The sequence below is a fragment of the Ovis aries genome, chromosome 8 (genome assembly GCF_016772045.2).
Source record: "Ovis aries strain OAR_USU_Benz2616 breed Rambouillet chromosome 8, ARS-UI_Ramb_v3.0, whole genome shotgun sequence".
Taxonomy (NCBI): Eukaryota; Metazoa; Chordata; class Mammalia; order Artiodactyla; family Bovidae; genus Ovis; species Ovis aries.
The window spans coordinates 37,534,322-37,558,633 of NC_056061.1; the positions used below are offsets into that span (position 1 = coordinate 37,534,322).

The 24,312-nt window shown below is 34.5% G+C and overlaps 1 protein-coding gene across 4 annotated transcripts in view; it reads left to right on the forward strand.

Annotated features, from left to right (window-relative positions):
• The window catches only part of CCNC (cyclin C), a 35,467-nt gene that overhangs the window by 1,725 nt on the left and 9,430 nt on the right, over positions 1 to 24,312 (forward strand). The window contains exons 2-12 of one of the 4 annotated variants that reach the window (XM_027972423.3): positions 5,264 to 5,370; positions 6,180 to 6,264; positions 6,453 to 6,522; positions 8,532 to 8,583; positions 12,734 to 12,789; positions 13,518 to 13,553; positions 14,225 to 14,316; positions 15,029 to 15,096; positions 19,043 to 19,122; positions 20,204 to 20,322; positions 21,152 to 24,228. In XM_027972423.3, the coding sequence (XP_027828224.1) occupies positions 5,264 to 5,370; positions 6,180 to 6,264; positions 6,453 to 6,522; positions 8,532 to 8,583; positions 12,734 to 12,789; positions 13,518 to 13,553; positions 14,225 to 14,316; positions 15,029 to 15,096; positions 19,043 to 19,122; positions 20,204 to 20,322; positions 21,152 to 21,206 (820 nt within the window). In that variant the 3' untranslated portion in view covers positions 21,207 to 24,228. Of the gene's footprint in view, positions 1 to 5,263; positions 5,371 to 6,179; positions 6,265 to 6,452; positions 6,523 to 8,531; positions 8,584 to 12,733; positions 12,790 to 13,517; positions 13,554 to 14,224; positions 14,317 to 15,028; positions 15,097 to 19,042; positions 19,123 to 20,203; positions 24,229 to 24,312 lie in introns of those variants that run through there. The other 3 variants (XM_004011248.6, XM_027972424.2, XM_060419557.1) reach the window with 3 other exon arrangements.

Below are 24,312 nucleotides of genomic sequence, written 5' to 3' on the forward strand. Positions count from 1 at the left end.
TTGATATGATTTTTCATGGCTTAAAATCGCCCTTTAACATTAACTGCTGCTAGCAGCAGTTAAAAAATGGATAACATTGCTGTTATCAGCATGGCAGTTTTTGTTTCCTTCAGTAACATAGGAAATAATGGTGAATCTTACAATCATGTGTAATTTTAAATTTGAGAATATGTGGCGTTAACTGGTTTGTCTTCCATGCTGTGTGCTGTGAAGAAAAACAGTTGTTTGTGGAATTTATCTTTTTAAATATTTGAAATAACTGTGGAGAAGAAATGGATGATTTTGAAACAGAGACACTGGTAGTATTTTTCAGGAAGTTAAGTAGAACACAATACATTCTTTGACCATGATGCAGTAAAACTAGAAGGACACTAGACATTTGCTGGTTGACTGAAATAATGAACAGGTGACAAAAACTAAAACTACAAAACCAACTCTGGATGCTTTACTGTAGCAAAGAGAGCATTTAAAATACACTTACATATTATCTAGGAAATAGTATAATGAGATTAATATGTATTCATATCTTTGGGATGTGGCCAAAGCCAAATTTATAAGAAAGTTAACATCTTGAATAACTGAAAAAGAATAAAAATTATATATTTTACTTCAGAATATTAAAAAGGAAACAGTGAAATAAACCTAAGAAAAACAGGCATAATAAAGGTAACACTGATACTGAAAAGGAAAAAAACCGTCAAATTATAAGAGCTGCCTCTTTGGAAGGGAAAACCAAAACAGTAGACTAAACTATGCTACTGAATATAGGGGAAAAGGAATGGTCAGTTCAGTCCCTCAGTCGTGTCTGACTCTTTGTGACCCCATGGACTGTAGCGCTGCTAGGGTTCTCTGTCCATAACCAACTCCTGGAGCTTGCTCAAACTCATGTCCATCCAGTCGGTGATGTAGGAATACAAAATTAGGTAGGAGAAAAGTAAGTAATCACAGATGTACCTTTGGGTTATCTTCATTTTCAAAGTAAATTTTAAAGCCAGAACAAAGTTATCAGAGAGCTACTTCTTTAAAAATTGCTCCAGGCCCACATTATTTCATAGGTAAATTTTTACCCACTTTCAAGACCATCTGCCATTAAAGTTGTTCCAATTCACATGAAAAGTTTTCTGGTTCTCTTGAGGCCATGGTAACACAGATAAAAATCTAGCAAATGTAGCAACAGCAGTGATCACTTTTGAATATTGATGTAAATGTAAATTACTATCAAACAGAGTCCCACATTACATTAAAAGTATAAAAAATGACACTGGTTTTATTGTAGAAATTAGTCAATATTAGGAAATCTGTTAGTAAACAGTGAAGGCATTAAAAAGACCTAATAAAATTCATTTTTTTTTCAACATTCATTCTTGACTAAAGCTCTTACTAAAACAGAAATAGGATGGTAATGTCATGAATACATATCAGAGCATTAATGGTGAAACATTAGGAAAATTAGGATGCCTCTTTAAAGTTGTTCTGAATGTGCTACTATTAATGTAATTAGTAGGATGCTCGTGCTTGTGCTTAGTGACGTCAGTCGTGTCTGACTGTTTGCGACCCGGTGGACTGTAGCCTGCCAAGCTCCTCTGTCCATGAGATTATCCATGGACAGTTCATTCATTCTCCAAGAATACTGGAGTGGGCTGCCATGGCCTTCTCCATGGGATCTTCCACCATTCAGGGATGGAATCCGGGTCTCCTGCATTGCAGGTGGATTCTTTACTCCTGAGCCACTGGGGAGGCCCAATTAGTAGGATAATGAAACATGACAAAATGATAAATACAAGGAGATAAAATTAACTAGAAAATGTAATTAATTGAAACATTATTAGAAATAATAAAGGTTTGATAAAAATGACCAGTTAACAAAATTTAAAAATTGAAAACTTTCTTTTACTGTTGATGGAAAAAATAATTTACAGTGTAACAGAAAATATAAACTACTCAAGAATAAATTTAAATGTGTAAGACTTACAGAAGTAGAACATAAAGATTTTAATAAATGAAGTTTGAATGCTAGCATTGTAAGGGTATAATTTCTCCCTAATTGACCTTTAAATATAATGCAATCCCAAACAAAATTTTGTATGAATTTCCTTTTAGGGGATGTGATATAATGATTCTAAAGTTTGTGTTTTAGAATAATATATAATAGAATTGCCAGAAATCTTCTGAAGAATAGTAGCAAGAGGTTTTTTCCATACCAGATTTTAATTACTTGATTTTGTATGTTTTAAATTTGGAGAAGGGACTGACAACCCAGTCCAGTATTCTTGCCTGGAGAACCCCATGGACAGAGGAGCTTGGTGGGCTACACAGTCCATGGGGTTGCAAAGAGTCAGACATGACTGAGCAACTAAGCATATATGTTTTAAAATAATATGGTTTCCCCTGTGGCTCAGAGGGTAAAGAATCCACCAGCAATGCAGGAGACAGGAGATGCGGGTTCAATCCCTGAGTTGGGAAGATCTTCTGGAGGAGGAAATGGCATCTTACTCCAATATTCTTGCCTGAAAAATCCCATGGACAGAGGAGCCTAGCAGGCTAAAATCCATGGATTGCAAAGAGTCAGAAATGACTGAATGACTAAGCACAATATATTTTAAAATAGCATGGCATAAGAACAAGAAAAACAAATTAAAAAGAAGAAATTATAAAGATCCAAATATAATGATAGAATTATACCCTGAAATTCTGATGACATTTGAATAACCATTTAACAAAACATTTAGCTGGATCCTTACTTTATACCCTATATCAGTTTCCAGATGGATCACAAAAACTGAAAGAAAAACGCCTTAGGGGTATTAGAAAATATGTAGAAATGATGTTGAAGCTGAAACTCCAATACTTTGGCCACCTGATGCGAAGAGCTGACTCATTTGAAAAGACCCTGATGCTGGGAAAGATTTCGGGTGGGAGGAGAAGGGGTCGACAGAGGATGGGATGGTTGGATGGCATCACCGACTCGATGGACATGGGTTTGGGTGGACTCCAGGAGGTGGTGATGGACAGGGAGGCCTGGTGTGCTGTGGTTCATGGGGTCGCAAAGAGTCGGACATGACTGAGCGACTGAACTGAACTGGAAATTTTTTTGTAAGTCATTTTGTGTCAGGGAACGCCTTCCCGTGTGTGACAAACATAAAATCAAAGTAAAATGTAAATAAATTTGAATAAATATATGATTCAAATTTCTGTATCACAAATCATTAAATATTGAGAAATCATGCTAAACTTGGGGAATGTCTAGAGCATATTTGACAAAGAAATGATTTTTTAATCCATAATATACAAATTTTAGATCATAAGACTATCTGAATCATAAAAAAGATGACCATAATTCTATTAGAAAAATGGTCATGTAAGAATTCAGTTCAGTCGCTCAGTTTTAGAATTACAGTGTACCAAAGAACTTTATTAAATCAATAAAGGTTTTACCTTAGAAGTAAATTTAAATAAAACAGTGAAATACTAATTTGCCTTAAAGTTGTAAATTATGTAAAAGATAGGTAGTGGGAAGAAAGGACAACAGAAGACTGTCTAAAGGCTGTCTGGCTTCCTTATCATCTCAGGACTCTAAATACTCTAACAGCTGTCCAGTGCTGGTGATTCCAGTGGACTGTATCTCTGTAAAAAAACACAATTTTGCCTTTTTATAATTCTGTTTGAGAAAGTTGGAAGTTTAATTAGCTTTCCAATCAACCAAATTTCTGCATTTGAGTCATCATATTTTAAGTGTTACTGTGGCTTCAAAGCAGAGAAGGCAATGGCACCCCACTCCAGTACTCTTGCCTGGAAAATCCCATGGACGGAGGAGCCTGGTAGGCTGCAGTCCATGGGGTCGCTAAGAGTCGAACACGACTCAGCGACTTCACTTTCACTTTTCACTTTCATGCATTGGAGAAGGAAATGGCAACCCACTCCAGTGTTCTTGCCTGGAGAATCCCAGGGACGGGGGAGCCTGGTGGGCTGCCATCTATGGGGTCGCACAGAGTCGGACACGACTGAAGTGACTTAGTAGTAGTAGTGGCTTCAAAGAAGCTATTGTTTCTGAAGTAGTGGGTTTTGATTGAGTTGGCTGTTTTTAAAAAACTGTTTGGATTTTAATTGTGATGCAAAAGTTATAGTAACGAACATTTGGTTTTGTACAGACATTATTTCCACTCTGGTGGATAAGCTCAAGAAAGGTCATATCCCAAACTAGTTGTGTATAAAATTTGCTTGTTTACAGTAGGAACAGCTTTGTTTTGAATAGGTATCTTACCTAGCAATAAATTAAGCACATTTCTTCCCTTGAAATTATTGTTAATTCTGTCTGTAGATCAACAAAGTTAAAAGGCCCAAGTATTTTTTAAAAATACTGTGTAATGAACTATTAAAAGATTTTAAAACTTTAAAAAATAAAAGGTAGTAACCTGTTGGGTCAAGTATTTTATGACACACTCATGTCTCTTGTGTGAATGGAAACTGCTGTGGGAGGCCAGCTGACAATGCATATCTAAATTACCAGCAAAACTGACCCGTTAGTTCTACTTTTAAGAATTTATTCCATATATTAATCAAATATACAAGGGTGCATTACAGATGTTCCTTAGAGCATTACTTGTAATAGTGGAAAAAATAACTTACATGCCTATCAATAAGGATTAACTAAATAATGATCCATCATCATGACATGCAACAGTTTAAAGGGATGCTGAATAACAAATTCACTGACATAAAACTTTGAGGACATAGTGAGTAACAAAAGCATGTTGTAGAGTATTTTGTGGGATCATGTCAATTGCCTGTCTATTTAAAAATAGACTAGGCAGGAGGAGGAAAATATTAGTAAAATAAATTCTGAAGCAATAACATGAATGGAATTTGTGAAGTGGGATACTCTAGTTAGTCATGAACAACTGAAAAAAGATGTACTTCAAATCTTAGGCACCATCGGATAGTTTCTTTGTCACTAAGAAAGTGTAACTATTACTGCCTATTAAAATGCTAGGCAAGAATAGTGACGAGGTGGGGGTGGGGAGAGACAGATCAGTAGACTGAGAAGGAGGGGATAAAAGAGCAGATTTTTTTTAGGGCATATTTACATTTATTAGTGAGATCATTCTCAGTGTCAGTGTTCCAAGAAATGTGAAAAATACTGTTTTTAAAGGTTACTTGTATTCTGTACTTCTCACAATATTAGCAGCCTGTTCAATCTTAGAATATTTTATATAACTTTGTTAGTGAATTTTCTATGAAATGTCTGAATCTTTGCCTTTTTTAGTTTACAATGGATTTTGGATAAACAAGATCTGTTGAAGGAACGCCAAAAAGATTTAAAGTTTCTCTCGGAAGAAGAGTATTGGAAATTACAGATATTTTTTACAAATGGTAAACTTCCCTTTTAATTGGTTGAAATGGTGTGGTTGGTTACCTCTGAATTAAATGTTTTTCTGTAGTAATTTGTGATGTACTGTTTTAGTCCCTATTTTACATTTTTATTTGCATGTATCTTCTTTTTTACAATTTATATATCATTTTAAAAGTAAAGTCTTTTGTGAATCTTACATGTCAGAGACCCTCAAGACAGTCCAAAAGTATTAATTTCCCAAAGCTTTTATAATGCATCATTAAACTTAATTTAAGACTGGCTAAAGCAGAGTACTTTGAGGATAAATGATTATTTGGATTGGCATCCCTTATTGGTTGTTCCTGTCTTACAAGTATGCTTTAGGATTTAGTGTTAGAAGGTCCTTGTTCTGCCACACGATGGCTTTGTCACAGAGTCTTTATTACTCTCTGTCCACTCTTATTGCAAAACTACCTCTCTGTTGTTTTGAGGGTTCATTTTGGGTTTTTTATCAGCTTTATTAAGTAATTGTTATAATGCTGATAAGTGTCTAATGATATCAAAAGCATTAAAAACACTTAGCAGGTAGAAGGGAAATAATCATTCAATCTCCTTGATTCAAGAATAGTTTTTACTGTGAGATAATTTCTGTTTGTTATTGTTTATGTGTAGCTATATATTTTTAAAGAAATTTGCAGCCCTAGTAGTAGACCACTGTGATCCAAGTAGAGCTGTACAGCATGTATAGGTTTTTCTCTTTGTTAAAATGAATATAGTCATCATTTAACAAGTAAATTATTGTTAAATGTTAATTATATCAGAAATACATTTAACTTTATTTCTCTTTTAGTTATCCAAGCATTAGGTGAACATCTTAAATTAAGACAACAAGTTATTGCCACTGCTACGGTCTATTTCAAGAGATTCTATGCAAGGTAGGGATGTGTTATTTTGGAAATATTTTATGTATATTTTAAATCCTTATCTAATGTTGATGACCTTATATAAGTGAATTATGTGTTTGCCAGAGTTATTTTTTCCCATATAAATATTTTCTATATGAAATGTTTTCATGTATGTTTTCTGTATGAATGACATTTACCTTCATTTAATCATATTTTAGGTATTCTCTGAAAAGTATAGATCCTGTATTAATGGCTCCTACATGTGTGTTTTTGGCATCCAAAGTAGAGGTATGAAATACTTTTCTGTTCTTCATCAAAGTACAGTCAACGTATATTGGTTAATCTATTCCAGTTTTCACATTACCTGTGTAAAAATAATAACAGATGGTGACTTATATAAAATACTGAAATTTGTACGGGATCAAAGAAATATCTTCTGCCTCTAAGACATTTATTGTTTGGCACTAAGGCGCATTGCATACATGCTATAGCTTGTCTGCTGTAAGCTGAGAACGTTCTTCCTTTTCCTCTGCCTGCGTCCTGAGTTCTGCTGTTTTCCCTTCTTGCCTCCTGATTGGCTGCCTAGTGGGTTGTGGGGAAAGCAGGCATTGGGGTGGTTATAGGTATTATATGCTTTCTAACGAAGAATGGTTTGGGTGAGGGAAAGAGAAAGATCAGAACTTTCAGCTAAGACCAAATCTCTGTTCACCTTACTTAGCCTTTACAGTATTTTTGAGAGAGTTCAGCTAAAATCCAGATAACAAGGCAGATATAATTAACTGGTTTTTATAATAATCCATTGTAATCTTTAGTAATATGAATCCTTTATATTATATTTTTATTTTTAGATGCTGTGTTTAGAATAGTAATTGTATTTCTGAATACTGAATGGAATTTAATTGTAAGTGGTAATTTAAGGAGGTAGAACCAACTCTGTTTCTAAGTTCTTTAATGGAAAAGAAGGTGTTTATAAAAGGCCTGTGTTATGGGGTGGCTTTTCCAAATATTACCATGTAATGGAATGTATCTGAAGGACAACCAGTGTGGGAAACTAAGACAGAAATCTTTATAAACTTCGTGTAGATTAACTAGAGTTTTAATTTGTCTTCTTTGTTAGATATCTTTTGTTACATGATTTACTGAATAGAACTCTTATAATAATTTACTAAGTGAAAGTTTTTGCCTGAAGAATTTTGGGTAGAATTATCCTGGAAGATGATGTATTCTTTCATATTTGGTTATAGCATTAAAAAAAATCTTTTAACTTTGACCAAATCTTTCTATGTTTTGTCCAGTTGTGTGAGAACTGTATTGAAATGTCATTTAAGAAATGTCTCAGGCATTTAAATTTCAGTTTCATTTATTACGGCTTGAAGTTTATATGAAACATATACTACAGGCATACATGGGTTCAAACACAATTAGATAAGGATGTAGGTTGAAGGTTTTTGGACAGGCTCTCATAGTTAGTTTCTTTTTTTGACTAAGGAACCAATTCTTGATTTTTCAGTTTTAAAATGAAGCTTTGGGGAAATCGCTGGTGGTCCAGTGGTTTGGACTCCATACTGTCACTTCCGAGGGCCTGGGTTGGATCCCTGGTCAGGGAACTAAGATCCCGCAGGCTGTACTGTGCAGCCAGAAAAAAAAAAAAAGAATACAGCCTTTTAACTTTATAAGGTTAGCTACAAATTAATTAAGACTATGTAAGGTAGATCACCTCATAAACCTTTTAGTTATTTTTACAGCAGGGGTATATTAAGTTCAGAGAATAAATAGGAACTAGTGTCCAAAGTCTTAAGGCCATACCATGGAAAGGAATTTGAGTCCAGAAAACTGGCACTGTCACTTTAGGGCTTGGTTTCTACTTTGGTGGTAGTGGTGGTTTAGTAGCTAAGTCCTGTCTGCCTCTTGTGATCCTATGGACTGTAGCCTGTCAGGCTCCTCTGTCCGTGGGATTCTCCAGGCAAGAATTCCTGGAGTGGGTTGCCATTTCCTTCTACAAGGGATCTTCCCAACCCAGGAATCGAACCCAGGTCTCCTGCATTGCAGGCAGATGATTTACCAACTGAGCTATTTACTTTGGTACCTTCCAATAATAATAAATTATAAAATTATTTAAGCATTTGTGTTTAAAGTAATTTTAAAGAAAGGTCATGAATTTAGATGTTTAAGTACATCATTCCTTTGCAGACATCGGAGAAACATAGGAAATACTCTGTTTTAATAGACTTCAGATATACTTAGGTTCATTGGGTTACTGTGTACTTATTTAGTCTCATTTACTTTTCTTTGTCTAGGAATTTGGAGTAGTCTCAAATACAAGATTGATTGCTGCTGCTACTTCTGTATGTAAGTGCAAAAATTATATCCTGCTTTAAAATTGTAATTCTGAAGAAGGCTGCATAGGACATAGATGTTTTGCAGTTTATGAGAGCTATGAGAGATTAGTTGGATCTATTAAATCTCTTGAGGTGAGGTTATTACTTTGAATACTAAAAATGGATAGTTACTGTTGATCTAAAAACATCAGTTCTGTGGCTCTTAATTGTATAATTAGGGTAAAGAAAATATTTATTTTTCAGTTTTATTATACTTTATTGCTCCATAATGACTAGCTATTGTGTTACTTTTGTGGGTGAAATAAACTATTTCTTTAGCAATTGTAATTATGTCTTTGATGGAGATTATGTGTTTTTCCTCCATATGGGAAAATATGGTGCAGGGAAATATGCTGACTTTTTAGTCCTAGAGCTGATTCTAAGCACCAGTTTGGGTCTAAGCAGCAGCTATGTAACTTTGAGCAAGTTGCTCCACCTTTTGGACTTAGTTTTTTATCTAAAAAGATGGGGTTTATCTACCTGTGAGTGATGGAATTAAAGGAAATAACATTGTGAAGTACTGTACACAAGGTAATAACAGTGTTATCTTATGCTCCATCTTCCTAGGTTAAGCCAAAAGATATCACCTAACAAAAGCTAATTTTTTTTTTTTTTTTTCTCCTGTGATCTTACACAGAAGAGGCAGAAGGTGTTTTAAGTTTCTGAGCCAAGGTTTCATATTATGGGGTCATTCCCTTTTCTGAAAAGAGTGTATTAATATAATTGAATCTTTTCCATGTCATGTCTTATTTTGAGGATAGAAGAGTAATAATCAGTGTTGCCATAGAGTTTAATACACCAAATATATCCCAGTGATGAAGTATTAAATTGTCATCTGGAAAATCAGTATTATTAAAAAATTGAAAAATGACTGCAAGGAAATCTACCAGAATATTAGCAGTGCTCATCTCTGAGTAGATTATAGGTGCCTTATTTTCTTCTTACTTTAGTTAGTCTCTGTTATCCAGATTTTTTAGAAGGTGTATATTTTTAAAAATGTAAAATACTTATTTCCAAGCTTTTTTTTTTTCTAATAGTGTATTATATGGCCCAGACAGCTTAGGTTTCAGATTTCAGCTCAAGTGCTTTTGACATGCAAATTAAGCAAAATATAACCTCTCTGTTATATGAGTATATTAATAACATCTATGTCATAGGGTTGTTGAGAGGATCAAATAAGTGAATATTAATAAAGCTCTTAGAACCATGCTTTGCTCAGTGTGTTATTAGTAGTTTCCTAGGGCAGCCATAACAAAATGCCAGAGCCTGCATGATTTAAACAACATTTATTTATTTTCTCAGGATTTTGGAAGCTGGAAATCTAAGATTAGGGTGTCAACAAGTTAGATTCTATTAAGGCCTCTTCCTGGCTAGCAGATGCCTACGTTATTGCCGTGTGCTCACATGCCCCTTTCTCTGTGTGTGTACATCCCTAGTATTTCTTCCTTTGTAAGGATACCGCTCTTATAGTATTAAGGCCCCATGCTTATGATCTCATTTAACCTTAACTGCCTCTTTAAATGCCCTGTCTCAAAATCTAGTCTAGGGCTTCAAAATGTAAATTTGGTGGGGAGGGACATTATTTAGCCCATAGTACTCAGTAAACTGGTGACTGTCATCATGCTCATCAACAGCAGCATCAGTCATCACTGGAAAACACCACACTGGATGCAGTGGTGGATAGAAAAATAAGTACAAAGAATTTCAGGACAAGAAAATAAGACATCAATATACAAATACTAATACAGAAGGAAATAAGTGGCATAAAAGAGGAACAGAGGGTGCAGTGAATGTTTTACGTGGGAAAAGATGATTTGTTAGATGAATCCAAAAAAGACTTAAATAGAATTTGATAAAGAATTTGTACCCAAGGAAATGCAGGGGAAAGACAATCTAGGAACACTGAACAGTTCAGTTAATAAATATATGGAAAAGCTAATGAGTTACATTTGCCGAATGGTGAGTAAAGAAATAGTGGGAAAATAGCACTACCTGACTAAGGCCAGATAATAGATGGCCTTCAGTGAGGAATCTGTAGCTTGTTCTTTGTCAGTGGTGGTACCTTTCATAGCTTTTTTTTTCAACATGAGGGTGATTCCAGAATTGTGTGTTGGGAAGTGATTTTGGCAGAATTATGTAAGATGAATTGGAAGAGAGCTTGAGTGTAAGTCGATGGACAAATTTTGAAGTTTTTTATGTGATACGGCATGGATGAATCTTGAGGATACTATGATAGGTGAAATAAGCCAGTCATAAAAAGGTAAATCTGTGTGACTCCACTTACATGAGGTAATTATAGTAATCAAATTAATAGAGATGGAAAGTAGAATAGTGGCTGCGAGGGGCTGGAGGGAGGGAGAGAAAGGGGGCATTATTGTCTAATGAAAACGGGGTTTCAGTTTCGCAGGAGAAAGCGTTTTGGAGATGAAGTGTACCTGCATGCATGCTCAGTCACTTCAGTCATGTCCAGCTCTTTGTGACTCTGCTGACCGTAGCCCGCCAGGCTCCTCTGTCTGTGGGATTCTCTAGGCGACTACTGGAGTGGGTTGCCATGTCCTTCTCCAGGGGATCTTGCCAACCCAGGGATCGAACCCTTGTCTCTTATGTCTCTGGTCCTGGGAGACAGGTTCTTACCACTAGGGAAGCCCATACAACATTGCAGATGTAATTAATACTACTGAACTGTATACTTAAAAAGAGTTAAAGATGGTAAATTATATGTAATCTATATTTTATCACAATTCAAAAGCCACCAGGAGTTTCCCAGAGAACCAGTGGTTAGAACTTGGAGCTTTCACTGCTGGGGCCCAGGTTCAGTCCCTGGTCAGGGAAGTAAGATTCCACATGGCATGCAGCCTGGCCAAAAAATTTATTTAAAAAACAAAGAAAGCAGAGAGGGATTTATAAATCTTAGAAACTTTAATAGGTGATAATTTTCAAGTTATTAATAACTAAAAGGAGAGGAAAGGAAAGGTTAAGTAGATAATTCCTAATGTCAAGTTTAAATGGCTTAAGATTTCAAATCTTGACAGAAGTTATCTATCTAAATTAGCTGTTAGAATACTCAATTCCTACCATTTTTGAGGAGACAAAGGATTGATTAACTGTTTTCATTTGTACTTTTTTGGTGACTAAGTAGTAACTGTGTGTGTATGTGTGTGTGTGTGTAGTTTTAAAGAAAATCCTAGAGACCTTTGCATGTATATTCATGATTTTATTAAAATGTATCATTTGATTAAAAAATACATATTATAAAATGTTTAGAATGTTCAGATCAGTAAAAATCCTTAAATCTCAGAGATAACCACTGTTAACATTTTTTGGTTGTATTATCCTTCTAAAATTTATATATACAGTTTACCTTGAATAACATAGGGGATCGGCACACCAACTCTGCTACGTTGAGATATCTGCATATAGAACCTTGGCTCATATAGTACTTACTTACTGGAAAAATCCATTTATGTGTAGACACAGTTCATATCTGTGTTGTTCAAGGATCAGCTGTGCTGTGCTTAGTTGCTCAGTTGTGTCCAACTCTTTGTGGCCCCATGGACTGTAGCCCACCAGGCTCCTCTGTCCATGAGGATTCTCCAGGGCCTTCCTCCAGGGGATCTTCCCAACTCAGGGATTAAACCCACATCTCCCACATTGCAGGCAGATTGTTTACCGTCTGAACCACCAGGGAAGCCCACGGTCAACTGTATATATTTACAAATATATAGATACTTGTAAACACATATACAACTCTTGTTCCTTTTAAGCTAAATTACTAAAGAATATAGCAATACCATTCTAGAGCTGAAAAGATTTTAGAAATGATAAAAGCCATTGATTTTTTTCCCATTTCCTTAATTTTTTAAGCAGCAGAATCCTGTCTTAATATATTAAATATATCATTGAAACTCTCTAATTGTAATTTGGATGGGGTCCTAGAGCTTTCTGCCTCTCAGTCTTTCCCATTGCCTGAGAAAGGAAGAAAAATCTGCATCTCTAAGCATCCTCGAGTTCTTACTAAAAATGATTTAGCTCTACCATCAATATTTTACACTGTATTAAAAAAGTTTGTGTTAATGAACTCCCCATTTTCTCAGTTTAAGTTTTTTTGTTTGTTTTCTCAGTGAAAACTAGATTTTCATATGCCTTTCCAAAGGAATTTCCTTATAAGATGAACCATGTAAGTATATTGTATAAAATAAAACTACTTGTCAAAGCTGTATATATAAACTATACCTCCATTTTATATTAAAATAAACTGAATAGTCTCCTAGAAATGGCAATTTAAAATTGTACGAGAATGTGGACTTTATTTCTAAATTAAAGCTAACTTGCTTCTACCATAAAAAAAAATAATTTATAGTTGTCGTTATTAACCCTGGGTACCCATTAAATCACATTGGGAGCTTTTTTTAATAATACTGATGTCAGGGGCTGTCTGGAAAAGATGAATTTCTATTGCCATTTTAATAGAAATATTCTTTTTCCACCTTGCAAGGGTTTTTTTTTTTTTCCTCTTTAAATTGTATTTTTGTTTCATTTTAGTACTCTCTTCTATTATTGATTTGTAACAAGAATGATATTTAAGTGGAGATAATTGTGTTTTTGCATTTGTTGAGTGGAAAGTGTATTGTAAAATCTGAAGTTTATACAGGATATTTTAAATAAAAACAAGTAATAAGAATGCTTATATGAGACTGGCTTTTCCTTACAAGAAATAAAATGTCTCATAATCACAGTTGCATGCATTGTGTAAAAAGTAATTTTTTATAGCATATATTCATTTTGACATAAGCTATTGTTTTCTTAAAAATATTTTAGAACTTTTAATAGCTATACATTCTTAAGTTAAACTAAGGCTCAAATTAATTTGCTTTCATGTTGACATTTATAATCTTTTCCAAACAGGTATTAGAATGTGAATTCTATCTTTTAGAATTAATGGTAAGTATATTTATTCCTTATGATTAATAGAGTAAAACTTACTTTCAAATTTAGTGAAGTCATAAATTTAAAGAAATAATTGTAGGGAGGTGCATTTTAAAACCATCCGAGTAATATGTGATGGTAAACCATAGTTCCTAGTGGCGTCATCACCTGTATGCTCTTGGAAGCCTGTACAGTTGTATATCTTACTTAGGATGGGAAGTGTTTTCTGTTCTATAGTAACTATAATAGGATTACAATCAAACCAGTCAGGACAGTAAACCACTGTAAATTATTTGCACAGTTTGTGTATATGTGTGGGGTTATTTAAAGATAGATTATGTCTTTGGCAGAATTCTGCTCCACCAGTTGGGAATTATGGATTTATAGGCTAATAAGAGGTTTCAGTGTGTTGCAGATGTGACACTTTGAGTCTCTAAGGGAATGGATGCTGACTGACTGCCAACCGATTTACCAAGGTATATTCCAGAGAGAGCACTGCCTTCACTGTTATAGTAGAGTTTAGGGCTGCCATGCTGCTTGCTTAAGAGAATAAGAGGGAAGCAAGCATGAGTTAGAAAAAAAATACATTTTGAAATATACTATTAAAAATCAGTTGGGTAATGATAAGGTTTTTGTGCTATAATAAATCTGTTTTTATACATACACATTTTTTAAACTGTTTCTAGGATTGTTGCTTGATAGTGTATCATCCTTATAGACCTTTGCTCCAGTATGTGCAGGACATGGGCCAAGAAGACATGTTGCTTCCCCTTGCATGGTAATTAGAACAGAAGTTATTCATAGTGTAACATGTTATTAGCTAGGAAGGTTGACAATTAAATATGAAATTTAGCATTTTTAAAGTAAGTAAACCGTGCCCCAAGATATTTTATGTTAAGTGAAATATCTGCTTATTGAATTTTAATAACTATATGGGAATAAATGCTAAAATGATAAAGATCTTTAAATTATTTATTTGATGGATATTTCCATTAAAATTTGATTCTTATGAAAAACAGACTGTTTAAATGAAAATTAAGATTTTATCTTTAAACAATAATGGAATATATAACTGAATCACTATGCTGTACAGAAGAAATGAACACTGATTTCAACTATACTTCAGTAAAATAAATTTTAAAATGTTATCTTTAATCAGAATATTTTGGGTGGTATTCAACATACATATTAATATTTTGTATAATTTCTAGTTTCCTAACTGATTTTCTAATTTTAGAAAAAATTTTATCTGTTAAAATTTATTATGAAGTTTTAAAAATTTAAATATATTTAACTGTAATTTTATTCAATAAATTGGCTTATTGTCACATTCATGTTATCCATCTTTTTCCTTTGATGTTTTCACCTTTATGTCTGTTAAAGTAATATAAAAGAGATATAAATATATACAGATAGGGAAAATCTGGCCCTCTCTGGAGGGAAATGTACAATCATATGAAGTAGTGATATTATGATTTACATTTCTATAGGAGGATAGTGAATGATACCTACAGAACGGATCTTTGCCTACTGTATCCTCCTTTCATGATAGCTTTAGGTATGTAAACGTGGTATACCTTTATTAGCTAAATTATTATAAACCTATTTAGGTCATCCTAAAAGAAATTTCACCCTATTGTGCTTTATGTTTTTATGTTCCTTGAAGTAATAGACTATTCCTTGCATGTGAGCTTTCAATAATATGAACTGCAACTGTCACAAATCAGGATTATTTCCCCCCCACCCCCCTTTTTTGGTAAGTTTTTTTTTTTTAATTGCTTAAAATAATTTTAACCAGTATCTGAGTTTTTCGGCAGAGAAGTTTGGAATTAAGGCTTTTAACATTAGTTGATATTTATATAAAATTAAGTCTTTGCTTTCTTGAGCCCAGTTAAGTCCTCAGAGGTCAAGTAAAGGAGCCTTTTGTGGTCCTTAGTGCCTTGCTGGAGGGAAAGTTAGCCACCATTCTGTCAGTTTTATCTGTGAAAGGCAGTACTGTCATGAATTACTAATAAAACAGATGGTTTTAGGTTTAAACTTCCTTTAATTTACATTTGTGGGAAAATTACCTAACCCTTTCTGAGTTTGTTTCCTTAATTATAAAATGTGGGCGGTACTAAAAACTGTATAAATTTGTTACAAGAATTAAACAAGCTTTCTTTTAAATAATGCCTGCCATATATTAGGGACTTGTTAGTTTCTGTTTCCTTTCTGTCTTCATTTCCATAACTCTTGTCTTCTTGATTTCCTCCTTATTCTTTTACCAGTTCAGACTTATTTTCATTGGTTTCTCTATATTCAGTTACCCCTTTAATGTTTATGTTTCTCAGCCTTCTTACATGAGGGATGGCAAAAAGGTTATATTTTAGAGTACTGGAGGCTCGCTGGAAGTCCTGTGTTTGGAAGGATTCTGAAGTGGCATCTGGGTTCAGTGGGGAGCAATGCTGAGATCTGCATGGGTAGGAAGGCTGTGTGCCACATCCTTGTCATCCATGCTGTTTTGTTCTTCCTCGGGCAGGCTCATTGATTCTGCTGTCTCTGTGTTGAAACATTTAAATTTCTTTATTCAGCCAAGATTTGCTCCTGAACCGGTCTTTATATCAAACTGTGCCTTTTGGATAGCTTCCTTCGGCATCTTACTGGCCCTCAGACTCTTGAACAACAGTTTGCTCCAAAATATACTTTTGAATGTCTTTGTTATGTTGATGAATAGGACTATTTAGTTGGAAATCCAGTAGTTAGGCTCTTTTATCTCCCTCGATACCTACTTCTAGCTGGTAACCAACACCTATTGTGTCTCTCTTTAGTAATCTCATAGCTATCTTCTCATTTTTATCCAGATTATTATAGCTATCTCCTTCCTAATTGGCTTCCAGCATCCCTGTTCTCAGAGAGCCAGTCTGTCCTCCACACTTGAGCAGGGCTAGAGGTTCTCAACCAGGGATAATGTTGCTCCCCACAGGATGTGTGGCAGTGTCTGAAGATGGTTTTGGTCATGACAGCTGGGGTGGGATGCTCCTGGCTTCTAGTGAGTAGAAGCCAGGGATGCTGCTAAGCATCCTGCACTGCATAGGGCAGTCTTACAGAATTGTCCAGTTCATAAAGTCAGTAGTGCTGAGATTTAGAATCTGAGCTGGAAAGAACTTTTTTAAAATGCAGAATTTGTGCTCCAATTAAATCTTTCAGTGCTGCTCCCAGTTCAGTTCAGTTCAGTTGCTCATTTGTGTCCAACTCTGTGCGACCCTATGGACTGTAGCATGCCAGGCCTGCCTGTCGATCACCAACTCCCAGAGTTCACTCAAACTCATGTCCATTGAGTAGGTGATGCCATCCAGCCGTCTCATCCTCTGTCCTCCCCTTCTCCTCCTGCCGCCAATCCCTCCCAGCATCAGAGTCTTTTCCAGTGAATCAACTCTTCCCATGAGGTGGCCAAAGTACTGGAGTTTCAGTCTCAGCATCAGTCCTTCCAGTGAACACCCAGGACTGGTCTCCTTTAGGATGGACTGGTTGGATCTCCCTGCAGTCCAAGGAACTCTCAAGAGTCTTCTCCAACATCACGGTTCAAAAACATCAGTTCTTCAGCACTCAGCTTTCTTTGTAGTCCCAACTCTCATCCATACATGACTAGTGGAAAAACCACAGCTTTGACTAGACGGACCTTTGTTGTCAAAGTAATATCTCTGCTTATTAATATGTTGTCTAGGTTGGTCATAACTTTTCTTCCAAGGAGCAAGCATCTTGTAATTTCATGGCTGCAATCACCATCTGCAGTGATTTTGGAGCCCCAAAATATAAAGTCTATCATTGTTTATACTATTTGCTTATCTATTTGCCATGAAGTAATGGGACTGGATACCATGATCCTAGTTTTCTGAATGTTAAATTTTAAGCCAACTTTTTCACTGTCTTTCACTTTCATCAAGAGGCTCTTTAGTTCTGCTTTGCTTTCTGCCATAAGGGTACATCATCTGCATATCTGAGGTTATTGATATTACTCCTGACAGTCTTGATTCCAGCTTGTGCTTCATCTAGCCCAGTGTTTCTCATGATGTACTTTGCATATAAGTTCAGTAAGCATGGTGACAATATACAGCCTTGATGTACTCCTTTCCCTATTCGGAACCAGTCTGTTGTTCCATGTCCAGTTCTAACTGTTGCTTCCTGACCCGCATATAGATTTCTCAAGAGGCAGGTCAGGTGGTCTGGTATTCCCATCTCTTTTAGAATTTTCTACAGTTTATTGTGATCCACACAGTCAAAGCCTTTGGCATAGTCAATAAAGTAGAAATAGATATTTTTCTGGAACTCTGTTGCTTTTTCGATGATCCAATGGTGTTGGCAGTGTTGGCAGTTTGATTCCAACTTCTGGTTAAATCCATAGCTTTGTTTTAGCATTTATATACCTGTCATTTCTCTGCTCCACTCCTACCTTTTGTAAAAAGCCAGCTTAGATATCATCTCTTTAGTGACATGCTCCCCAACTTCGTACTCCCCGCATCACCTGAGTCTTTGTTTAGGATGTCTCTGTCCCTAGTTTACTCTGTGTATGCCCTGAAATGGCATTTTCCACCGTATTTTTTTACCTATTTTTATAATTCTGACCTTTGGCCTTTCAGTTCATCTTGGATGAAGCCCTACTTTGTAACTTTGTTTAACTTGGGGCAGCCAGTATGTTGTCTCACATTTGAATTGCTCTTTGCCTAGAATGTCACTCTTAACAAAGTCATATGGTTAACCTGACCAGGGAATATAATATTTAATAAGCCTGTGTGGGATCAGGGTAGGCAGGCTGCTTGGGAAAAATTATAGTAGGCAAAGTTATGATTTAGATTGTCATCTTTGGGCTCTTTCATTATCTTTGTTAGTTTGTATTATAAGCAATGTATATAAATACATTGTATATAGTTCATTACAGTTTTTTTTCCCTCAGCTCTGTTGGATTACAACACTGAATTCTGTATAGAATGCCCAGTTTTCATCTAACTTGATCATATGCTAATGACTTGAAAAGGCAGAAGTAACACTGCTTTTAATTGAAATACCAAAACAGAGTAGTGTTGAAATTTATCATTGCATAGATTGGCTGGTTTTTCTGGTTTGTTTTTCTGTCACTCTGACTTTTGGGTGCATTTTGACCACTACTTTGTACTACTGTTCAGGGATTCTTCCCCTGTGCTGATTTTCTCAGTGGACTTTGTCCTCTCTGACATGCCCTCTCTGACATGCCCTAACTGTCAAGGGAACTGCACCATGACTAGCTCACCTCATGCTCACCATGAGGAGCAGGTGTCAAAAACGTTAAAAACAAAAATTATATATCACCCAGTAATTTTTCCTCCCTGTAAGATTAAATTGATGGGATGGTTATATAATTAATAAATTATATGAATCTGTATAATTTTTAAAAAGAATATAATAAAATACACATAAGTGAATGAATCTTTCTGACTCCATACATTCCATGTGCAGTTAAACATGGAATTTGTGTCTCATTTTCTCTCCAGCTTGCCTGCATGTAGCCTGTGTTGTACAGCAGAAAGATGCCAGACAGTGGTTTGCTGAGCTTTCTGTGGATATGGAGAAGGTAATCTTTAGAATTCCCGTAACTGAATATAAACTTGAACATTTTGAAGTTAATGTCGTATTTATTTACCATGTGCCTAAAATTTCATGATGTCAGCCAGGCAATGAGTACTTTTTGGTTTTAAAAGAAAAAATGTTAAGAAATATGTTGGGAAGAAGAATTGATTTTGACCATTTAGGTTATATTTCTCTTCAGTTTAGGATTACATAGAATGGTAAACTTAGTGTTTGACTGGTTGCAAAGCAGTCTCTTAATTGCCAAAATTATTTTAAAAGCTACCTAGTGACTACTGTAATACTACTGTAAACTCCAGTAACACAGCCTATCTCCTGACAGTGGATTGTTGCCCTTTTTTCTACCTTTTTTGCTGAAATGTTCTAGAATCAGTCCAAGGATAGATTTACTCAGGGGGAAAATAAAGATCTAATTTGGAAACTGGACTTGATAGATTTGTAGCTGCTGGTTTTTGAGCACCTTAACTCATTTGTAGAGTAGTTAGTAGAGAATCAAAACAAAGTCTTTTGTGCACTACCGCTCATTAAATTTTTTGAAACAGTGGTTTTAGAGGAGTTTACTCTGTAGTAGGGCTTCCTAGGTGGCTCGGTAATAAGGAATCTGCCTGCCAATGCAGGAGACACTGGTGTGATCCCTGGGTCAGGAAGATCCCCTGGAGGAGGAAATGGCAACCCACCCCAGTATTCTTGCCTGGAGAATCCTATGGACAGAGGAGCCTGGCAGGTTACAGTCCATTGGGTGGCAAAGAGTTGGATATGACTTGAGAATACATGTGCTCTATAGTGGTATTCTCTTTCATGATTTAGACTTTTGTTCCTAGTACCTCACTGTTTTGTTTTGGTTTCAGATATCAGTAGATAGAAGGAAACCAACAGAAGAGATGGATAAGGATAAGACCTAGCATACATGTGCTTTCACATTTACTGGGATTGACTAACCTAATCTGAAGGATAGAGACTATCTTTTCACTGTTTCCTAAATGATGTCTAGGATATGATGTGTGTTCTTTATATACCAAATGTTGCTTGATATTGCCACTGAGAACTTTTCAAATATTTTCTTCTAGATTTTGGAAATAATCAGGGTTATTTTAAAGTTGTATGAGCAGTGGAAAAATTTTGATGAGAGAAAAGAGATGGCAACTATTCTTAGTAAGATGCCGAAACCAAAACCTCCTCCAAACAGGTACTTTGTAGAGTTTAATTATTGCTTTTATTTAATTATATATTTCATAGGCATTATATTTTTAATAGAGTATGCTATTTTGTTTTTATAAAATGTCTTCTAAAACTTCATGATACGTGTTTTTTTGTGACTTAATATTTTGAAAACATCTCATTTAAAAAAATATATTAATCTGATCATCTGTTAAGTAACTTTTCCTGATATAACGGCAGGTCTATTACAGGTATCCCTCAACATATGGCTATATACTTAAATAAATTTAAACAGAACAGAGATAGGCAAGTCCATTTAAAATTCAGGGATAAAGAATTTTGGAGTAGTTCCATGTCAGTTTCACTCTGTGCCATCTTTTTTCCCCCAGTAGTGGCTGTTAACCCTGTTGATAAAGTTCAGTATCATTTTTCAAAAACTTAGATTATTGATCTGATACTGTAAAGATAAATAATTTTGACTTTCGAGTGACTCAGAGATCCATTGCACATAATATAATTTTGCTAAGTATGAGTTACTTGTGCTGAAAGGGTTTTTTTGTTGTGGTGGGGTTTTTTATGTGTTATATTGTTTTTTAACTGGTTTTTAACTTAATTCATTTAAGTTCAGTGGTTTTCAGATGTCAGTGTACATCAGATCATTTTGTTTAGGGGAAAAAGGTCAGAAGGGAAACTACCCATCTTAATCATTTATCAAGAAAAATAAATAAGTTATATAACATTAAGGTTGATTTGTAGATCTGGTATGTTAAGGTTACCATTTGGAAAAATTAATACTTTTACAAGGAGCTGTTTAAAGCAGTCATTCAAACAGCTGCCTTTGGATGCATTTTTTGCAGAAATTCCCTGAGTGATTCTTCACTAGTTGCAGGGCCTGAAGCTGCAAGATGCTGATGGACAAGATAAGGCAATTATCCTATTGCCACAATTACTGGTATTTTCAGTTTCAGTGTTTAAATATTCAGTGCTTTACAGGAAATTACCATATTTCTTTCTGACTTTTAAAGGTTTGCTGTATTGACGTATGGTTTTATTATGCCTTTGGACAATGATTTTTTGGAAGAACATTTCTTGATTTTCATTATTAGTAGGAATAAGATTTTCCATGTATAATTTAATTTCATAGGAAATTTGTCTAGAAGAATCTCTATGTTGAGTGATACCTGTAATGACAACAAAATACTCTAATTTAAATTTTTGAGTGTGTATGGACACTAACTTCCAGAATGCTTGCTATATGTGTGAGGGCACCAAGTTACATAAGAATAAAAACATAAAACCAAATGTAGTCTTCTGGATTTTAATTTTTCCACATCTGTATCTTATGATTGGAAATGTCTTTGTTTTGTAAAGCTATAGCAAAGAATAACTTTAAAAATTAGTAGCTTACTAGGGTTTTGAAAATGAGTTTTAATTGGTGTAAAATCTCTTTCTTCCCCACTTGAACAGTGAAGGAGAGCAGGGTCCAAATGGAAGTCAGAACTCTAGCTACAGCCAATCTTAAAACATTCCGAAGAATTTCATAGTGGACCAGTTGGAAATAAACCATTGGACAGATTTCAGTAATGTCTTCAATGGAACACAAATGAAAATGAATAGCTTGTTTCTGTCAAGCATATTGGGAAGTGATTTTATTTTTGCAAAATGTTTTCCTTACCTAATTTGATTCTGATACATAATTGATTAAAATCTATTGTTTATGAAAGTTTGCAAAGGTTCTAAGAGGACCTACAGACAGACATACATAGACTTTTGAAAATTAATAGCTTCTGATTAGTGTAATTTTTCTTAATTTGGATAATAGAAATTTTAACTCTTTATTAAGCCAGAAAACATGAAACATAATTTGTTTAAAATTCTCTTTGGTCACTGAATGACCGAAAAAAGGAAATAAGTCAAATAAATGAGGGTCTTTTTTTTTTCCCTCCTTAAGTTAAACTTTAAAATTGTATTTAAGGAATCAAATCTTACAAAATCCTAGAAGGTTTTGGTGATGATGATGATGATGATTTCAGGGAAATGAATCAATTACCTATGATTTTAAAATGTATTTTATTCAGTAGTTTTGGTATCTTGCCATGGAGGATACTAGCCCAGCCTAGCAGAAAAGTGCAATATGTACAGCATACTTTGACATTTTAAAAGTTATACTGCATAACTATTTTGAAGTGCTGGGCAAACATTAAAAAAACTTACATTTAATTCAATTAATCAGGCATTTTGAAAGCTAATTGGATGAAAACTGTAATATGGTTGAAATTTGGTAACATTTTTGTTATTTTTACTGTGAAGTTTTTAAATGATGTACACGCCCTAGTTTATTTTTGTGTCTTAGTGTGGACTTACAGATTTACTACAGGAATCCTGAGCCAGGAACACAGTCAGGTTTCAGGCCAGTTAGATACTGGCTGTTCTTAATTCTCATCTGAGTGTAGGACTTCAGACTCAATGTTATATCAGTGGGACTTTGCTATCTGTAGAAATTACTAAATTACATGATCGTTTTCTTCAGACTTGAAGGAGAGTGATAAAATTTGGAGTCATAGGATATTGATGTACAATTTAAGGATTAAAAATTTTTATAATTCAGTTGTGAATAATGGATTATGTTGACTTCCTAGTATAAAATTACAAGAATAAAAATACATTCTCCAGCTATATTGGCTAGTGTCTTGAATTTATCTTTTTTGAATCTTCTTTCTGTTTTTGGAGTCTTTCTTCCTTTGGATAAGTATTAAAGCCTTCTATGGTTTATCAAGTAGTAATTTCATTAGTTTATAAATGGACTTTTAGAGTTCTGCTTCCTTGTGGAGAGTATGACATAAGCTGGAAAGAGATTATAAAGTCAGTACCATTGACAAACATTGGTCTCCTAGGATTATGAAATAAGAAAAAAAAGCTCTCCTCAGGTCTGAAGGAATTAAGATTGGGCTTGGGTTGGAAGGGCACAGTGATTATATATATCACAATCATTGACTTAACCCTAATTTTTTTTTTAAGCCTACCTATATTTCTAAAAAGTTTTTAGTTTAAAAATATATATGCCTGGTACTTTTATTTTCAGCCTCTTAAGCAGAAAATGTAAAAAACATACAAGAGTAGATAAAATGTTATAATGAGCCTCCTTAATACCTATCAATTCATGGCCAATTTCATTTTAAACTCCCACCACTTCCTCCAATATGCATATTATTTTGAAGCAAATCTAAAATATTTTGTCGGTAATTATCTTAGTATGTAATCCTAAGAGTAAAATACCTAGAAGAGAATTTGTCAAAATAGTTTTGTAATAATCAAATATCTAGTGTTTATATTTTTAGTTGTCTCCTTAATATCATGAAAATTATTAAATAATTCTACTTAGGATCTAAATATAGACCACATGTGTAATTCATTGATAAATCTTTTAAAATTCTTGGATTCCTCCTTTATTTCATTTCAGAAGTTCCCCATTTTGGTTTGCTGTTCATTAAGAATTTCCCATCATATGTACTTTGCTGATTGTATCTTTGAGGTGCTACTTAACTTGTTCTTTTTAATGGAATGCAATAGCTTGATCAGGTTCAGGCTCAGTTTTTCTTTTTCCTTTATAAACTACTGTATAAAGTATGGATATTTTCCCTCAGGAGGCATATAATGGCTGGTTGGCTCTTCCTTTACTTAGCAGCCATTGAGGATGTGTATTGTTTTTTAAAACTAAGTATTACCGTAGGCTGCATTATTTAGTAAGACAGCCGCTAGCCACATGTGGCTACTGTACACTCAAAATGTGGCTATTCTGAATTGAAGTGTGCTATAAATGTTGAATTTTAATACTTGGTACAAAAGAATGTAAGATATCAAATTTGTTTATAATGATTATATGTTTTAAATGATTTTTTAGATACCTAGGAGTAAATAAAAATATTAAAATTAATTTCACCTCTTTTATCTTTTTAAATGTAAGTAAATTAAAAATCACATAATGGCTTGCATCATAATTCTTTTGGACAGTGTTGCT